Source organism: Mus caroli, unplaced genomic scaffold, assembly GCF_978045245.1.
Source record: "Mus caroli unplaced genomic scaffold, Mus_caroli_1 scaffold_19, whole genome shotgun sequence".
NCBI classification, from domain to species: Eukaryota; Metazoa; Chordata; class Mammalia; order Rodentia; family Muridae; genus Mus; species Mus caroli.
The window spans coordinates 42,029,644-42,050,388 of record NW_028227274.1 but is presented as its reverse complement, the minus strand read 5'-3'; the positions used below and the strand labels follow the sequence as shown (position 1 = coordinate 42,050,388).

The following is a 20,745-nucleotide window of genomic DNA, read 5'->3' as shown; positions in this document are numbered from 1 at the left end:
TTCAGGAGGATATTATTTGTAAAAATCATATTCTAGTCCATAAAAGTATTTAAATGACTAGATTCCAAGACTTTCCTGACAATTTCTCAGAATGAGATGAATTTATATATGAAAATTGTGGGTTTTCATAGAATGGAAAAGCTACATGGTATATGACTGGCTTATAACAAGGACTCTTGTGATCCTTAGTTTTCTTACAATTGGAACTGATTTCTCTATCATGTAAGTAAATTGCTGTATGTCTTTTGATTCCTAATGATTTATACAATTTTTCCATTCTACAGTGAAGCTCTCTTTCTTTTGAGAGCTTTTTCTCACATATTCTCTACCGAATAGTCAACGTTTGTTAAATATCCACTCTTCAGTTTGAGCATTTCTTTACTTCCTGCTCAGAATGCCACAGGTTGTTTTCAGGAAGGCAAATACTGTTTTTGAATATCACAAAATCCAAATACACTATTTCAAAGTAAGGTGAAAATAAGCTCCTTAGACAATGTATATTTCGTTTTTATATAAAATATCTCTCCTGAAATTAAGAAGCACCAACATCTTGTAATCTCGTAATCAAATAACTTATTTTAGAATCATATTAGTATTAGGTTTGTTGTTACCATGCAAATTTCAAAAGTGAAAGAGAGGAACCATTTTTGCTGGGCTCAGTTGTGGTGGGTGGTGTATTTTGATGAGGAAAGCAGGACATTGACTCAAATTAATGAATCATGTTCGTTATTCTTTGTGTACCAGTTTGTTATATTAATCTTAGACCAAAATGTAATCAATTCTGCAGGATTTTCTTTATTGACAAGTCAAAGGAAATAGACATTGTGACCTACATAAGACCCACATGGAGAAAAAGTTGTGTTTTATTATTTGTGAATTTATGGCATTTGCTAGAGAAAAAAAAAAGCAGAAATAAAAAAATAAGTGTGAGTGCAGACAGGCAACGTGGCACAAAACACCAGCTCTAATTCAGCATTTCCCACGATGCTTCAGGTTGATCTTCCCAGAGCTTTTCCTATATATATATAAAAAAAGATAAATATAGATTTAGTGCATTATCATTAGTGTTTGTCATAGAGCCCAGGGCAGCTTTAAATATGGTACCACCAATACGATTATTGGATTTTGTTGATATGTATATTGCTATTTAGCAGAAGTTACTTAAATATCCTCATCTACTGGTGAAAGAAATGGATCTTAAGCCAATCTAGTTTGTTAATCTTTAGAACTTTTGAAACTTGTAACTCATTCTAGAAAAGTGAAAGATAGATGGGAAGAGAAAAGATGTCAATAAATGACAAGTCATAGGTCTGTCTTAGCAGAAAAAATTAATCAAATATTGAGGCATTTTGCATTTTATACAAGGCTGCATATGCAGGTTTTATTAGGTATATGTCCCTTTCATGCATTCAAATCTCACCCTACTCCCTGGACTTCTGTTGAGAAAATAGGTCACATGTTAATATGTTCATTACATATTGAAATCTATATTGACATCATAAATGTTTTTTGAATAAAAAATGGCTGCAAAAAAATGGCTCAATGTTTAAGAACACTGGCTGCTCTTGCAGAAGAACCAGGTTTGAGTCCCAAAAACTATATGGCAGCTTACAATAGCCCATAACTCCAGTTCTAGGGAGTCTGATGCCCTCTTCTGGTCTCCCTTGGCACTAAGCATGTACATGGTGCATAGACATACATGCAGCCAAAACACATATATAAATAAACTAAAATGATAAAAATACAAATGTTATTAAAGGTAAATTGTTATATGCAAAATGTAGTACAAAGAAATCCCCAAAATGCATTATAATAAATACAGAGTAGTTAAAATGCTTTGAAATAATTTGTTTTGCAATTTTTGAGACTTTATTTTTAATCCATTTACTAGGAGATAATTTTGTCAGTCTCTGTATGAGATATGGATAGAATATTCTAGGCTATCTCGTAAAACCATTATTTTAACTTTGGAAGTTTTTGCTCACCAGACCCAGGTGTGATGAGAACCATACTTACTCCAATGCCTTGCAGAAGGCACATTTATTCCCATATGTCTGGCCATCAGAGCCACAGAGTGGATCAGATTCCCTAGTGCAGAAGACCTTGGGGTCACGGAACTCACCACAATTAATCTACAATGGAAAAAATATTATAAGTAACATCCTATCTAACGGACTGGTAATTTGGAGCAGAAGCTTAATTTATTGTATCCTGAAATAGATATGTAGAACATTTTGTTTCACTGAGACTTTTATGGCAATTTGGGAAATACATTATTATTATTATGATGATGATGATGAATAAATTAAAAAGGTCAAACGCTATAAATAAAACTTTTTGTTCCAACATTAAATTGATCTAGTTGAGAGTAATTTTGGATAATACATGCCTATTTTTTGATCACATGCATTATGTTAATATATTTTAATAGTACTTCTGCATACTAGCGAAGTATGGATAATCCTTGCAAGGAAGTTTCTAGACATTACTTGAAGCTTGTTGGTTTTCCCACTAGATGCAATGCCCATTCATTATATATTGAAAACAATTTTAAGGTTTTTACCCTAATTTGCTCCTAGAATCTTCTTGCAGACTTTGAACTTTATTGACTATTATAGTAATTTATTAATGGCCCCTAAGTTGCCATGTTTAGAAAGATCCTGAGATTTCAGTCTCATGGGAACCTTTGTTATGTGTAATGAAAATCAGCTACCACAGAAAAGCATGGTAGTATCTGTTCATAACCTATCCTATTAATTACACTAATAAAATAATGTGATTATTAGAAGTAAGATGGCTGTCAATGTAAGAATAATAGAATTGATATTTGATGTATTTTTTATTTCCAAGGTATTAATAATATGAAATACATTGAATAAAACTCCTACAAATATCAGCTAGGAACAGTGAGGTGTTATTTACATATAAACAAAGGAAAGTAGCTTCAATTTTTTTTTAGTTCCATTTAAGTAACAATCTTATAATTTTCAATGTCTCCATAAAAGTTGATCATTTTCAAACACATTACTTCAGTTGAACCTAATAATATCCCTTAGAAGTATGCAGAGTTATATTAAATGCCAGGGAGAGAGACTAGAGCACAGCTGGAAACTGGGCAGCTTATCCATGATTGAATCTATTACTTCTCATTTTGGGGTGCAGAATCTCCAATAATCCACTATAGCTGAATAGTAATACATCCCGACTGAGAGAATCAGACTTCATATCACTTTCTATCCTTGACACACAAATTTCACTGATATAGCTTATCAGTTCTAGAGCACAATATAAATGCTACAGGCATTAAAATTGCATTGTATTCAGAATTTCAGCTAACTGAGTAGATTTAATAGTTAGTACCTCAAAACAAACAATGACTAACAGTGTGAGGTAATGGGTATATCAGCTTCACTATAGAAAATTTTAGTACCCTCTACCTATGTTATCCTGTAACATTGTGTTATATACTTATACATAAATCTATGCTTTTGGTTCTTTAGAAATAGGATATTAGTTATTGGCAGACACCATTATACACTGACAAGCTTGTCTGAATTTTGCATGGGAGAATCTTCAATAAAATAGTCATACATTCACATTTGAAGATAAATATGTACATCCAGTTTAAGACACCTGAGAGCATCAATTTCACATTTTTGTTGTTGTTGTTGTTGTTGTTGTTGTTGAAACATGGAATGTTATAGTGTTCAGGTAAGGTAGCGTGGTGCTTATCTTCCTCTCTGCTAAAATAAAAACTCATCCTCTGATGTTCCTTCTATATCAATAATCTTTTATGTTTTCTAATGTAATTAAATCTAGAAAATCTGGAGAATGATATATGCCCTAAGGAAATTTTCCCTTCAAAACTTTATAAAAATTAAATCATTATCCTACATGTTCACAGCTATAGCATTGCGACCAAAAAGAACGTGAACTGCAGTGTTGTCTTTGATATTTCATTTATTCATCAAATGCTCCATGAGTAACCAAAGTATAGAAGGCATAGTACTGGATGCTGGTCAGACAAGGAACTGATAATGAAGAGCATTTCAGTAAACACATCATTGTATCTTCATTAGAGAGGAAAGGAGAGACGATATAATTGTGGCACAATGTGTGACAAAGAGCACAGGAGGAAAACACCAGTTGTTTGCAAGCTGAGCAAAAGATACCTGGATCTAGAATCCCAGAGAGTAAGGGAAATAAACAAGAAAGTCTCTTACTTGAAAGAGACGATGCCTTAAGACACCTTTCCCTGGAAATCGGCCCTCTGATCTTGTGATCCAGCCTCTTTTGTCCTTTGAAAAGTAGATAGTAAGACAGACACTTGGGGAGAGCATTTACTTTGAGTATTTCTCATCCTTTCAGCCTTCCTCAAGTCACTTACTACCTTCCCCTGCCCACTGGAAAAAATCAGGAAGAGCAAACAGTTATTATAAACAAATTCACATGGATCAGCTGACATACGGACAAACTGCCTCAGAACAGACAGCTCCCATACTGCTAAATAGTGGGGCATTTCAAGAGTTAAGAGTCATCTTCTAGAACTTTCTCATTGTTGGCTGTGCTATCTTAGGTGAAGCAACAGTTAAGTCAGTTTTCTTCATTTACTTCAATGAAGAAAGCACCCGTCAAAAACCTAACCTGGCTTGCTCTCAGGTTCTCAGGGTGGTCTCAGAGATCATAGTTGGCATAGGATTTCCACAATCATTGTTGCATGTTTGAAATGATCTTTCCTTGGATTGTAGAAAGCAGTCTCCTTATAAGGGCCCCTTCTCCTTTCCCCAACTTAATACTTTTATGAATTATTTGGGAATTTTATACAATGCACCCCTATCAAACTCACTTTCCATTCCTCCCAGGTCCACCCTTCCACCTTTGTGCCCTTCCCCAAAACAAAACAAAATAAAATCAAAATAACCAACCAACTCCAATTTGTGCTGCCCATATACTCATTGGAAAATGGTCAAATTTCCAGTGGCTAACCCTTTAAAGAAAACCAAATCCTTGCTTTTTCCATCCATAGAACATGGTCTTTTCCATGAGAGTAGATATTATACAGTGGCCTATCTAGCTTGGATTGTCTGTAAAGTAACAATGACTTCTTTTATTGAAGAGGCTTAAATAAAGCTTTTCTGTCTCTAGTTCTTGAGCTGGATGGGAAATATCGTCTTTTTTTGACTCAATGCTTCTTCTTTATCTAAGAAACCTTTTGCAATCACTGGGTAGTTTAAGGAAGATCAGAGCAATCAGAGGAGGAACCTGTTACAGAGGCACAAAACATCAGTGTAGTTACCACACAAAACAAATCCAACCAACCAACCAACCAACCAACCAACCAACCAACCAACCAACCAACCAAGAAAACCTTCTACAAGGTAGTCTAAGGGATAAAATGAAAACATAGCTTCTACCACATTGCCAAGGTACTCCGGTGGAGCCAGCTTGAGGCAGTAATGCCAAAAAAGCTGCTCATGAGAAATGAATTCCTAGAACTTTGTGCTGGAGGTCTGATGAAAGTCTGACCCTCCAGCTTGGATCAGTTTGGCAGGCGTAAAGCCTGGAAGCTGTTCTTGAGGATCAGAGTTCCATGGTAATTCTTCTCCCAGAGGTTTAGCATTTTATCCTGAACCCACAATTATCATATTCCCACCGCATTAGTTTAATGTATGGATTCACGTGCACTCTATTAAGCATTACCTTATAGTAAATGCCTTTTAAGATTGAATTCTAACATAGCTAAAGCCTTTCCCAGTGTTCTAAGATCCCAGATAACAGCAAGGAGCTTAACCTATTCAGTAACTAATTTAGTTCTACCATAAAACAATAAAACACTAGCCATTAGCTCAGTTATCTGCAAAAAGAGACTAAAAGTCTCACTGAGATAGAAATATTTACTACAAACTACATTCCACACCAGAGCAAATTGATATACTATCCTGATAATGGAAATTCTCCAAATTAGATATAATTTAACAAGGCCTAGAGAATTTCAGGGTCAATGACACTACATTACTCTTGAAGCCTGTCAAGAGTTAAACCCCCTGGAGCAATTAACAAAGTATAAAACTTTTGCCTGGTCAGGGCTAAAGCAGGCGTTTATCTCTAAGTAAATATAGTCTTTTTAAAGTCACTCCTCTTGCACCTGGGAAACTTCAATGTACCGTATCTGTTATGTTTTACAATTTATGATATTCGCTGTAATATAATAGTCTCATGTTTTACCAAGAGATTACATTCAGATTTGACACCTCTCTTGTGTGCTTGATTCTGTCAGTCCCATCCGACTCTTTGCCCATCTGCTCGAGAGACTCTTTCCTACGCAGGCACGGGACCCAGAGGGTCTGCAGCACCACATGAAGAAAAATATTAAGAGTTATTACTGGCATGCCTTTCATGTGCCTGAACTTCTTTTAAATTTGGCTGTAACCCTTGAATGACAGCCAAATGATGGGCTCCTTCCTGGAAGTTGAAGCAAATCTAGATGGAGGAGATGGTAGGTTACCATTTCCCCACTTAGGTCCCATTCATGGACATTAAGAGTGTGAGGAGAACTACAGTGCCCTGTGGATCGGATGAAAATGCCTCAAAGGAGTTGTATAAAGTTTTCTGTTGATGGAGTGTTATCATAAACATCAGCCAGGTAATTTGTATCATATACCAGAATGTTGGTGTGGTTGCTTCCATGTTTGAATAAGATTTATTTTGAATGTTTCTTGGATTTTTTTTCAGATTTAAAAAGAAATTTCATTTAATCTTCTTTGATATTCTTCTTTGAGTCCTATCAGGGTTTTGGGTATCAAACTGAGAATTGGCCTGACCTCTTGTGGTTCTTCAAAGCACTGTTATCTCCTAAACTTTGCAAGAATGGCAAGGCATTTCAGTGCCCAGGTTAGTCATATTTATTAATAGAGACCATTGAATTGTTTACTTTTATTGAAATTTGAACATATATTCTTGTGAAGTCAACTAAAGACTCGAGATGATTAATATTTTAGTCATTTTAAATGTACAAATAAATCAACCCAAGGAAAATGTGCATCCTCGCACACAAAGCACATGGACTTTAGATGGAAGATGATATAATTTCTCCTGTGTGAAAATAAAACCCAGTCAATTCAAACTCCATCTTTCATCAAATTCCAGTCTTCTAAACCCATCTCTATCTAGAGAAGTCGTTATCAACCTGTAGTTCCTGACCCTGTGGTGGTTGAAGGTCCTTGTCACAGGGGTTGTCTAAGGCCATCAGAAAAAAAAAACATTGATTCTGTAAATTCATAACAGTAGCGAAATTACAGTTATGGAATAGCAACGAAAATAATTTTATGTTTGGGGTCACCACAACATGAAGGTCACAGCATTAGGGAGGTTAAGAACTGCTGATCTAGACAAACTTCCCATTTTCATGTGCCCCTTTTGTTTTGGCAGTGCTCTTCAAAAGTGATGCTTATGAGAATAGAAACTCTGGTTGCTAATAAAACTTTTACTAGTTTCTTATGCACTTCTTGATCACCCAAATCTTTAAAAAAATCCAAGATTTATAATATGTCTGCTCCCTTCATCTTCACTTTTTGTTTTTTCCTCTCCTTAATATGGCTGTGGTTATTTACAAGGAGTTTTAAATACTTGATTTTCTTTAAGAATATGTATGTACTCTCTCAAATAATCCTGACTCATGCCAGGATCAGTAACTCATTCTCTAATCTTCATGTAAGTGGATTAAGAAACCTGTAACTACCAGTTCAATTCATAGTTAAGAATTAGTTATTTCTAAAGCATGTGTTCTTTCCTCTCAACAGCCTTGTATTTTACGGTTCGATTTTCATGGAAGCTCCACTCTTCAAATTTCTCAGCCAGATCTCTTTCTGACATTGTCAATTTCTCCTTTGAAATGTCCCTTTCTTCCTTCCTTCCTTCCTTCCTTCCTTCCTTCCTTCCTTCCTTCCTTCCTTCCTTCCTTCCTTCCTTCCTCCCTCCCTCCCTCCTCCTTCTCTCTCTTTCTTTCTTTCTCTTTCTTTCTTTCTTTCTTTCTTTCTTTCTTTCTTTCTTTCTTTCTTTCTTCTTTCTTCACTTCTTCACTTCACTTCTTCACTTCTTCGCTGCTCCAATTTATTACCTATAAAAGTTTTTAATATTTCTTGTCTGAATCAGTACTATAAGTTCAGTTCTATATGAGATTTTCTACTGGTATCAACCTTTCTACAATTGGAGAAATTATAATGTTCACCATCTTTTTTGCATAAGACAGGGCAATAATAATCATCACATCAAATTTGTTAGAAGAAAGTACTCCTCAAAACCATGTACAGAGACTGCATGATGGCTCTCTACACCTGATTGCAGCTAAGTCAATATGGACCCAGCAGTCCTGGGACTTGATTCCACCCACTTCTTACTGCTGGTAGACTTCTCAGGCTTCAAAATTTTTCCATCTCTGATTACATTGCAGATGTTAACACATCCAAACTAGATTTAAGTATTGTTAATACACTAATTTTAAGTAAAACCTTGGGGACTGTGAAGAGCCAAGAACTTCAAACTCATCTTAGTAATGGAACAATGTTTTATAAATGTATTAAAATTAATCATCTTTATCTTAAAATACTGTATTTAATTATGCCAAAACTCTACAGAAGAAACAGTTGGTAGGGCCACACATTTAAATGACTCTCAAGGGTATGACAATCTACTTTGAAAGTAGAAAAAAATAGGAAACCAGAAAACATTCATTCTGTCTGGAGCCTAGGCTTGTCCAGTCTGATATTCATTCCATTAACAGGGTTAGTCTTAAAATTAGATTCTCCTCCTGCCTCAGCCTTCCTAGAGTTGAGATTACACATATGGGTGTAACCAAACACACCCCGATACCTTGAAGAATGGTTGTAAAAGAATATGAACTTTGAAAAGGCCTATAATTAGGACTGTACCCTATAATCTCCCAGAAGATGTGTCATGGTCAGAATTCCTGGCATGGGAAGAATGAGCTGAGTGATGGAATGTTGGAGCGCTTGTGGAAACTTGACATCCTTTTGTCTTGCCTGGGTCTGACATGAACCAGCATGTTACTAACATTAGTAAATCCTTCTGTCCCACTCTCCCTCTGGCCAAGAAGGAAGAGTAGGGCTGCTTGGGTGTGGTCTTGGAGAGCAAAACCTTCCTTGTGCTTTATGGTTTGTAGACAACAGCCTTGGTCCATAACAATTCAAATATTTAGAGAAGGAAGAAGCTTTAGATATCACTGCATCTCAACCTTCATCTTAAAGATGTGGAAACAGAAGTAGTGAGAAGAGAAAAACAACCAAAGCACATGACACATAACTGAATTACATTTCATTCATATTGTCTTACTCCAAAGCCAGTCTTTCACTGTCTAGCTCAGTAACTGATTTTTGTGTTGTTTTGTTTTCCTTCCATTTTTCTTAAATTGCTAGATTTTGTTCTGTGTAGGTATAATCTGTGCAGTTGTTTAGAATGCAATTCAACTGTTTTCCAATGTCTTACATGAAGATCTGTGTATTTGGAAAGAATGTCAGCTGACCCTAAAGCAAGCAGACCATAAAACTTAAATCATGTAAAAGACAGGATACGTATTTGGTAAATAATACCCGATCAATATAAAACACTAGTAAACTCTCAGAAATGAAATTCCCAAGAAAGGAAGTGACATATGGGTTAATGATAAACCTGGGGTTAAATGTCAGTTTTTTTTATAATTATGTAGATTTATGTGCAGCAGCTGGATAATCTTATTTTACAGTCTAATGGAGTATGAAATATGTTGGCTGACTTATGTTTTTTTCTGGTTTGCTTCTAAATTTAGTATAAGCTGTAGTATGACACTTATTTGAGTACATACATTATAGAATATACAGCCTCATATAAGAACACAATCACATATGTTGTGTGTTATATACACACACATACACACATGTGGACAAATTAGAAGACACCATAAAATTTAAGATGAAGCTTAATTGGTGAGATGCTAAAATTAATAAAAATAAGCTTATGAATATGATGCATACACCAGAGTTTTTTTAACTTGACACATCAGTTGGCAATACTATCTGAAAATTTTGGATACTCTAAGATCAGAAAAGCTAATACCCCAATCAAGTTGAACTGCCCAACAAAATTAGCAGGGATTTAGGGCAAGCATCATTTGTTTGTACAAGTTTTCAATGGTTAGATTAAATGAAAGCACAATAAAAATGCCGTTGAATTAACCTAAGACCAAAACCAAAAGCAAAACAATACAACAAAGAAAACAATAGCTTAATGAATAAATTTGTGCCCATTCTGATTTTTAACAGCAACTTGCATTAAATGTGGTGTATGCTTCATACACAGAACTATATTCATTAATTATTTCTGTAAAAACAAAACAAAACAAAACAAAACAAAACAAAACGAACAAACAAACCAAAGACCTCTCTTCTAACTCTATGGAAGGGAGTGAATTAAATATTAGTAACTAACTCACATATAGTGTTTATAGTATTCCAAATGATCTTTGCCTTGTTTGTGAAGCTTAATAATAACTGCAATTCTGCAGAGTGATTATTAGTGCATAGTTTAATAGCTGTGGTATTTACAGCTTGAAGAACTGAGAACTTTTTAGTTCAGTAGTCTGGTTAAGTTAAGGGTAGGACATAAACTTTATTTCATACCCATCCTATGTTTGTTTAATAACACAGCACCCTGTCAATGTATAAAAATGTAGATTTGAACTCCTTTAAACTTAAGTTTTTGTAAGATGAAAAACTGTAGTTTAAAATCTCACTGTTACATGTGATTTCTAAATTTGGCATTTCTCTCCACCCTCCCTAACTTCTTTCATAGGATAGGTAAATCTCATTTTAGCAAAGGAATAGCAGTCATATACTACCTAGACCAGAAAAATAGAGACAGATAGGTACTAACCTGTCCTCCTTGACTGAAGGCACCTGGAAAAAAAGCACAAATTCCGAACACTGTAATTTCTGAATGTGCAAAAAGAGATCTGCAGATTTAGTAGCAATATGCACTTAGCAGCTCTTGGCCATGTCCTAAAGACCTAGAGGGTCTGCTCATTTTCAAGTCTGCTCACCTATTTTGTTGAGAATCAGGGTTAAGTGAAAGAGAGCGGTTTAAGATCTAGAGATTCATGACAGCCTTGGTCTCACTTTTCATCCACGATGGGAGTGACTTTATCATTCTTGGTCTTACTTCACAGAAGTGGTCTTGGAAAGTCTCCTCTGACCAGCATCTCAAGGAACAGTTCCCTTGCCTTCTGTCAAAGTACGTGACATGCAGAGTTGAAAGTTTGCTATTTGCTGAACTCAGGATTGCTCATCTGGGCTTTCTATCAAAAATTAATCTTAAAGATATGACCCATGTATACATACTTAAAGACTGATTCCATCCTCTTTCTGATCCCTCATTTTTTGTGCCTTCTCTATTTCTCTGAATTCCTGAAGATGGTTTCTTATGTAGTCTTCTCATCCTCTTCTTCTCTCTTCATATTAATATTTGTGGTTTTGAATATGTGGTGCTTTCTGACAGGTGGGAATTCATCAAGAGCTTTCGTGCATGTAAGACTAAGACTTCAGTGAGGAAGTACAGATTAATGCTACCTTCAACATGGGCCAGCACTTAGGGATGTTTGGCAGACATATTTCCAATGTAAAGTATTAATGAATGTGGAAAAATCCACAGCTCTTAAATTTTATAGGGGCCTCATCATTTCTTCCTGAAGCTTTCCCAGCAGTAATGTGTCATAACTGGAAGAATGGGTGATTGTTATGGACACAGAGCCTTCTGACACCTTCCTTGGAGGGCATACATTATGAAACTAGTCAATGCTGGAGAGTCTGAAGTTTTGTAAACCCTGTCAGTGATTTTTTTATGTTCTTGGAAATCTAGTTATTGTAATTTCCAGTCAATGTTTTACTTTGAAAAACCTCTACTTGGAAAAGGAAGGATTTGTCCATGCTTCACATTTAGGAAACAGCAAGGCAGAAACTAAATTCATATTTACCATACTTAAAGAAAAGCTGCTCTTTACTGTATTTTAGTTATAACATTAATATAAGACATTTACTGAATAGTTATTGTGCCCCTTCTACTATTTCAAGCTCTTTATATGCATTTTCTGATTTAATTCCCCACATAGGAGTGCTTATTCTATATTTTCAGTTTATACAAGAAAAAGAAACTCAGGTTACAGAACTGTATGATGAAATACTAGGACTTAAATTCATTTTCACAGTTGTAACATTAGCTTTCTTGAGCATGCTACTCCTTGAATGATATCTTGTGTGTTTGTGAAATATTAATTCTGAAGAACTCAGGCAATTAGATCTTGTTAGCGTAAATTCATCTTTACAAACGTAAGCTGCCAAGGATGACAACTGACTTGAGGGACTAAGTTTTAACATAGGTCTAACTTTCTGCTACCTCAGGAAAATATTTTTGGAATAGTTATGTTTTATCAGATAAACTTACTCAACAATATTGCAGTATCTTTTATCTAATCTTAATATACATTTTACAGAGAGACCTTCTATCAACTTTACCTCATTGATTTGTTTTCCAATTCATCAGTAACTTCAAAACCTTGGACCCACAATGTTTATCATCTACGGTCCCAGAAAATGATATATCACCCATGGAAGCATGCCACATCTCAAGTTTAGTCTCATTTCTTGGCAGTTACACAGGAGTGTTAGTATGTTAGAAGACTGAGAAATTTCTTTAGTTGATGCAGGATTGTAGTGGGAAAGATGGAACTGTGCCATGGTCTATTCATCTTAAAAGACACTCTGACCACTAGCCAATAGACTAAAAGAAGAGACAGTAAATATAAAAGACTGTGTTCATCAAGGGTTTCCTTTGACCTACAAATGCATTTTTTTTCTTCTCAAGGTGAATAGCTTTAGGGTATGTTTCTGAGCTACCCCAGCTGATAAAATGCATGCTTGTTGTTCATTTAAGTGGTCTAAAATATTGCCTCTTTGAAGAATAATTCACTTGTCTTGCTACACATGCTTCTTCGTTCTAAGGCTCAATAACTTCTTTTGAAACCTTTACATTAGCCAGGCGTGGTGGCCCACACCTTTAATCCCAGCGCTTGGAAGGCAGAGGCAGAGGCAGGCGAATTTCTGAGTTCGAGGTCAGCCTGGTCTACAGAGTGAGTTCCAGGACAGCCAGGACTACAGAGAAACCTTGTCTTGAAAAACCAAAAAAAAAAAAAAAAAAAAAAAAAAGAAAGAAAGAAAGAAAGAAAGAAAGCTTCGCATTCGAATTGAGTTTCTGTCTACCTGTTTCAATTTCAATCATTTGAGTCTCCCTGGTATAATAAAAAAGGACAAGAATGAGCTTTTTTTCCCTGAAAAGCCAAGATTAGTTTTAATGCCAATTATTTGTCTTCTAGATTTGTTCTTACAAATAAGCATCAACTGTGAAGTCGTTAAGACCTCAATACAAATTGTAAATTTCACAGAATTTTTAAAAGTAGGTTAGCAATTTCCTTCTCCATGCCTCAGTTTCCTACATGAAGAACAGGGATACAGACTTCTTACAAAATGGTCAGAGATGATCTACAGCAGCCATTAGTACAAGCCCAGAGCACCTATGCTTTGTGAATGACACTTCTCATCCTTACCATTATCGCCGTCATCACCATCATTACTGTAGTCATAGTTATGATATTATTTCTTAACTGCTCTCTCACATAAAAAAAATCATTAGTTTTTTGACATGTGAAAAAGATCTCCTCTTCTCCTTTTTGCTTTGATGTAACTATGGGATGTTAATTGTAAGAAAAAACTCACCTGAGAAAAAGCAGAGAAGAGCCAGAGAGAGGAGCAGAAAGACACCTGCTACTTTCATGGTGCCAGTTAGCTCACTCAGATCAAGGCTGCTTCGCTCAGCTTAGGTTCTCTGTCAAGACTCTTCCCAGAAACCCTAGAATACACACGCAGACATTTATATATATAGCAAGAGAGAGACAGCATGAAGGGAGTTGGGATCTCCACCTTCTTTATAAAAATCTCCTTCTAAAGCCACATGCAGTCCTATACACTTTAGGCATTTATGAGGATCTGTCACCAGCTTAAAGAAATGCCTCGTGAGTCTCATCAATCTTAAGAAGGAAAACAATTATGTGAGTCGCACCTTAGATCTTATTAATGGAGGATGTTATTTTCTTCTAGTAACCTACATTTTCCTAACAACCAATACATCCCCCCTGCCTTTTCCCTCTAAGGCTCCACTACATTAAAGGAGTGAGTCACAGGCTGAGTTCTACTCCTCTAAATGTCTCTTTCAGACAGGTCCTATGTGGCTGTGGTCCAGATGAGTAAGCACAGGTGAATGGAATTCCTGGGTGTAACTTGAATTTTCCAAGTCGTAAGGATGTACCCAAAGGAGAGAAGGTACATTGTCACCAGAGCCTCATCAGAATGGACATTTCAAAACAGGGATTAGCTTGTTAGTTTAAAAATCTCCATCACAGCCAAATAATAGTGATTTCTAATTTTTAAATAAAAAAACAAAATGTATTATTTTTACTTTGTTAAAACGTGAAAAGTTATTGAATTGAGAATTTAAACTAGAGCATATTGAATATTTCCTTAATTCTATAAGCTAAAAATTGAAGCTATTGTAGATAGCCTAATTTTCAAACATTTGGAAATATATCTCTGTGTAAGTTAAATGAACCTAGTAAACATCACTGGAAGTTTAAATGTAAGACACATCTTAGGGTAAGATGTAATAGCTCTTTACAGAGAAGAGAAATAAGAATGAGGGGAAAGCTGTAGTTGTAACAAGAAATTGTGCCTCAAAAATATAATGTGCTAATTAAAATACACCAAAGTAAATATAGCAAGTTAGTATATAGAAAAATTGTGGAAAATGCACCTAATTGAAATACAAGGGATTATTGCCAACTCTTCGTAACTAAGCTATATGTTATTTGCCAAATAATTTATTTCTTCTTCATGATTTAAAATGCATCTACCCCATGTTCCTTTTTTTCACAAGACATTTTAACTTCTTTTGGAAATTACTCGAAATTTTTTATTTGATTTACTCCATGAGTTAGGATGGATTTTTAAAAAATTTATTTAATCTTTTTTTTAATACTCCAAAAGTATTTCCTACCCAGTGCACCCTCTGACTGTTCCACATCCCATACCTCATCCCCACACCCCTATCTCCACGAGGATGTCCTCCCCCTCCATCCCACCAGACCTTTCCACACTCTGGGGACTTTTGTCTTTTGAGGGTTAGGTGTATCTTCTTTGACTGAACTCAGACCCAGCAGTCCTCTGCTGTATATGTGTTAGGGGCCTCATATCAGCTGGTGTATGCTGCCTGGTTGGTGGTCCAGTGTCTGAGAGATCTTGGGGGTCCAGGTTAGTTGAGATTGCTGGTCCTTCTATAGGGTCACCCTCCTTTTCATCTTGTTCCAGATTTTCCCTAATTCAACCACAGGGGTCAGCAGCTTCTGTCTATTGATTGGGGGGTAAATATCTGCATCTAACTTTTTCAGCTGCTTATTCAGTCTTTCAGAGGGCAGTTATGTTAGGCCCTTTTTTGTGGGCCCTCCATGGATTCAGTAATCGTGTCAGGCCTTGGGGCCTCACTTGGAGCTGGATCCCAATTTGTGCCTCCTTTTTCTCAGGCTCCTCTTCATTTTCATCCCTGCAGTTCTGTCAGACAGGAACAATTATGGGCAAGAGTTTTTGACTGTGGGATGGCAATCGCATCCCTCACTTGATTTCCTGACCCTCTTCTGGAGGTGGGCTCTACAAGCTTTCTCTCCCCATTGTAGGACATTTCATCTAAGGTCCTCCCTTTGAGTCCTGAGAGTCACTCACCTCCCAGGTCTCTGGTACATTCTGGAGTGTCCCCTCCCCCTACTCCCACCTCCCATGGTTGCCTGTTTCCATTCTTTCTGTTGGCCCTCGGGACTTCAGACCTTTCCCCAAACCCAATACCTGAACATGTTCCTCTTTTCCCCTCCCTGTCCCTTTTCCCACCATGTCTGTACCTCCTTCCCCCTTCCCGTGATTGCTTTCCTTTTCCTCCCAAGTGGGATTGAGGCATCCTTATGTGGGCCCTTCAGCTTGTAAACCTTTTTGAGTTCTGTGGACTGTATCCTGGGTATTCTGTACTTTTTTAGCTAATATTCACCCATTCGTGAATGTATACCATGCACATCCTTTTGGGCCTGGTGTTTTCTAGTTCCATCCATTTGCCTGCAAAACTCAGGATGTCTCGTTCTTAATAGCTGATTAGTATTCCATTGTGTAAATGTACCACATTTTCTGTATCCATTCTTCTGTTGTGGGACATCTGGGGTGTTTCCAGCTTCTGGCTATAACAAACAAGGTCTCTATGAACATGATGGAGCATGTGTCCTGTGGTATGGTGGGGCATCTATTTGGTATAAGCCCAAGAGTGGTATAACTGCATCTTTATGTAGATCTATTTCTAATTTTCTGAGGAATCTCCAGATTGATTTCCAGAGTGGTTGTACCAGCTTGCAATCCCACCAGCAATGGAGGAGTGTTCTTTTCTCCATATCCTCGCCAGCATCTGCTGTTAACTGAGGATTTAATCTTAGCCATTCTGATTGGTGTAAGGTAGACTCTCAGTGTTGTTTTGATTTGCATTTACCTAATAACTAAGGACTTTGAACATTTCTTTAAGTGTTGCTTAGCCATTGGAGATTTCTTTGTTTTTAATTCTCTGTTTAGTTCTATACCCCATTTTTTGATTGGGTTGTTTGGTGTTTTGGTGGTTAACTCCTTGAGTTCTTTATATATTTTAGATTTTAGCCCTCTATCAGATGTGGGGTTAGTGAAGTTGTGTTTTGTTTTGTTTTGTATTGTTTTGTTTGTTTTTTTAACCAATCTCTAGTTTGCTTACCTACTCTTGAGTGGATGGACTTTCACTGGAGATGTTTGACCTGTTGGGGCTACACCTCATTAAAAAAAAAACTAACTCTCTTCTCCCAGCAGTTATCAATTACCAATATCTCCTTAGCTAGAGGTGGGACTTGCCACCTTTGTCCTCATGCCGAGATTATGTCTAATTTGAGCTTGTACAAGTGATGTTTCTATGCTACAAACTCTGTGCATTCATATGTTCAATTTCCCAGTTGTGGCCAGAAATTACTGTTTGGTTTTGACCATACACTGCTCTTGGATTTTTCTGCCATCTCTTCCACTGTATTTCTGAAGCCTTTAGAGAAGTAATGTGAAACAGATGTCCCGTACAGGAATGAGCATTCCATGGTCTATTATTGTTTGACCCTTGACTGGTTGTGGGACTCTGTGTTAATCTAAATTTACTCTGAAAACAGGCTTCTCTGATGAGGTTTGAAAGATGCTCTAACTTAGGAGTGTAGTGATAAATTAAGATGAAAAGTAATACAAGTGCTGATGAGGATTTGAGGAAAAGAGAACACTTATTCATAACTAGTAGGATTATAAATTCATGCATCAACTGGGGAAACTAGTTTGGTGGTTCCTTAAAAAGTAGAAATAGAGCTGGGCATGGTGCCGCACACCTTTAATCCCAGCACCTGGGAGGCAGAGGCAGGCAGATTTCTGAGTTCAAGGCCAGCCTGGTCTACAGAGTGAGTTTCAGGACAGCCAGGACTACACAGAGAAACCCTGTCTCGAAAAACCAAAAAAAAAAAAAAAAAAAAAAAGTAGAAATAGATCTTTCACATGATGCAGCTATGCCATTCCTTAGCATATACCCAAGAGGCTCTACGTCCTGCTGTGGAGGTACTTGCTCAACCATATTCAATGTTGCTCTATTTAAAAATAGCTTAGATGCCTATAAATAAATGAGAAGATAATAAAAATTTGGTACATTTAAAAATTAAAATATTATTCATTTATTAAAGAAAACAACATCTTACTGACATCCACAATAGTGTCTTGGTTTGGTGGCTGTTTATGGTATGGATCCCAGGTGGGGCAGTCTCTGGATGGTCATTCCTTCAGTCTCTGTTCTGAACTTTGTCTCTGTAACTCTTTCCATGGGCATTTTATTCCCCCTTTCTAAGAAGAATCGAAGTGTCCACACTGGTCTTCCTTCTTCTTGAGTTTCATGTGTTTTGCAAATTGTATCTTGGGTATTCCAAGCTTCTGGGCTAATATCCACTTATCAGTGAGTGCATATCATGTGTGTTCTTTTGGGATTGGGTCACCCCACTCTGTGATATCCTCCAGATCCATCCATTTGCCTAAGAATTTCATAAATTCATTGTTTTTAATAGCTGAGTAGTACTCCATTGTGTAAATGTACCACAATTTCTGTATCCATTCCTCTGTTGTGGGACATCTGGGTTCTTTCCAGCTTCTGGCTATTATAAATAAGGCTGCTATGAACATAGTGGGGCATGTGTCCTTATTACATGTTGGAGCATCTTCTAGGTATATGCCCATGAGTGGTATTGCTGGGTCCTCAGGTAGTACTATGTCCAATTTTCTGAGGAACCGCCAAACAGATTTTGGGAGTGGTTGTACCAGCTTGCAATCCCACCAGCAATAGAGGAGTGTTCCTCTTTCTTCACATCCTTGCCAGCATCTGCTGTTACCTGAGTTTTTGATCTTAGCCATTCTGATTGCTGTGAGGTAGAATCTTAGGGTTGTTTTGATTTGCATTTCCCTGATAATTAAGGATGTTGAACATTATATTTTTAGGTGCATCTCAGCCATTAGGTATTCCTCAGGTGAGAATTCTTTGTTTAGATCTGTACTCCATTTCTTAATAGGGTTATTTGGTTTTCTGGAGTCTATCTTTTTGAGTTCTTTGTATAAATTAGATATTTGCCCCCTATCTGATTCAGGATTGGTAAAGGTCATTTCCCAATCTGTTGGTTGCCTTTTTGTCTTATTGACGGTGTCTTTTGCCTTACAGAAGCTTTGCAATTTTATGAGGTTCCATTCGTTGATTCTTGATCTTACAGCACAAGCAATGGGTGTTCTCTTCAAGAGCCTGCTGAGAAAAGCCTGATAAAGATGCCTCCTGAGAGGCCTTCCCAGTGCCTGACAAATTCAGAAGAGGATGTTCTCAGCCATTCATTGGACGAAGCACAGGGTATCCAATGAAGGAGCTAGAGAATGTATCCAAGGAGCTGAAGGGGCTTGTAGCCCCATAGGAGGAACAACAATATGAACTAACCAGCACCCCTAGAGCTCCCCAGGGAGCTAAACCACCAATCAAAGAAAACACATGGTGGGACTCATGGCTCTAGCTGCATTTGTAACAGAGGATGGCCTAGTCGGTCAATGAGAGGAGAGGCCCTTGGTCTTGTGAAGGTTCTATGCCTCAGTATAGGGGAATGCCAGGGCCAGGAAGCAGGAGAGGGTGGGTTGGGGAATGGGGGAGGGGAGAGGAGATCAGGGATTTTCAGAGGGGAAAACTGGAAAGGCTATAACATTTGAAATGTAAATAATGAAGATATCTGAGAGAGAGAGAGAGAGAGAGAGAGAGAGAGAGAGAGAGAGAGAGAGAGGAGAGAGAACAAAACCATTAAATTCACAGCAAAATGGACAGAAGTAGAAAGACTCATTCTTAATGAGGTAACCACAACTCACAAATACAAATATATGTTTCTCTCATATATGGATGTTAGTTTTGGACATGTAGATGTGTGTTTTTCATCTTGAGTATCCACAGAGCTTAGGAAACTAGTAAGAGGGCATAATGGCAAGATTCAAGGAAAGATAGAACACAGTGATATAAAATGGTATTGGTGGATAATGGGACAAGAAATGGAATTGGAGATGGGAGGGCAGAGTACAAGAGAGAAAAATGAGAGGAATAAATAATACCGAGAACCTTCTGAAACAGTCATATTAACAACTTCCATGCAGAAGTGTCCTAAATTATGTACCCCACATATATATATAAAATGAGTCAATCTGAGTTACTCTAAAATAGGGAAATAATGTTACAACTAGATACCAAAGGCTCACAGAAAGGAAGCCCAATGCTAGCAATTGGTGACCTCTACTGGAGTTGTTGGCCAGTGATGTCCCATAAATCGCCAAATATTGCTGGCTATTGCCATTGCTCATAGTGACTCTCCAGAACTAATAGTAAGACCCTATTGTTAAAAATATCACATACCTGAGTCATAGATCATGACTTCAGTGCTGCTACCTAGTTTTCCTAGTGCTAGTGCTGCATTGTGCTATTCACACTTTCAGAGGAGAAAAGGAATCATCATTCGGATCCATCTGTCAACACTGTGAGCTGCAATAATGACTGCCCTGGCAAGATGCATCCACTGATGCAACTGTGACATGGATGTCAAAAGAACTAAACATCTTTTCATTGGCTGTGAGGCTCTCTCCTTAAGGCAAAACCCACAGCTGGCACCATTGTAGGGGCCAACATCCTGTTGTTAGATGGGTCATGTGCCTAGGGTGATAGCAACTGCCTATGATATTCTTTACTTTAATCAGTATGTGCTTAATTTCTGCATAGTAAACAAACCAATGCCCATATTACAACACTTTCCTCAAAACATTTGTTTTTACAGACATATATTCTAAGATGGCATCATGAAACCTAATATTGGCTTAATATGTTTTATTTTGTCTACAAAATGGTTTCAAATGTTTTCAAAATGGCCAGTACCTTGGGCCGAAGCAAGCAGATGTCTGGGAGTCTGATTGAGATTAGTTTATATAGCATGTTCCAAGATAGCCAAGGCTACAGAGTAATATC

The 20,745-nt window shown here is 37.1% G+C and overlaps 1 protein-coding gene across 2 annotated transcripts; it reads right to left on the bottom strand.

Annotated features, from left to right (window-relative positions):
• Window positions 1–969: 969 nt before the first annotated feature.
• On the bottom strand, window positions 970–13,872 carry LOC110285063 (serine protease inhibitor Kazal-type 6). Of its 2 annotated transcripts, XM_021151092.3 has the most exons (5): window positions 13,815–13,872; window positions 10,924–10,946; window positions 4,224–4,298; window positions 2,017–2,132; window positions 970–1,015 (listed from the first exon to the last, which is right to left on the bottom strand). In XM_021151092.3, the coding sequence occupies exons 1-5, from the start codon at window positions 13,870–13,872 to the stop codon at window positions 970–972; spliced, it is 318 nt and encodes a 105-aa protein (XP_021006751.1). The 2 variants fall into 2 exon arrangements, with proteins under 2 accessions (XP_021006751.1, XP_029328037.1); XM_029472177.2 differs by lacking the exons at window positions 4,224–4,298; window positions 13,815–13,872 and adding an exon at window positions 11,388–11,484.
• Window positions 13,873–20,745: the final 6,873 nt, after the last annotated feature.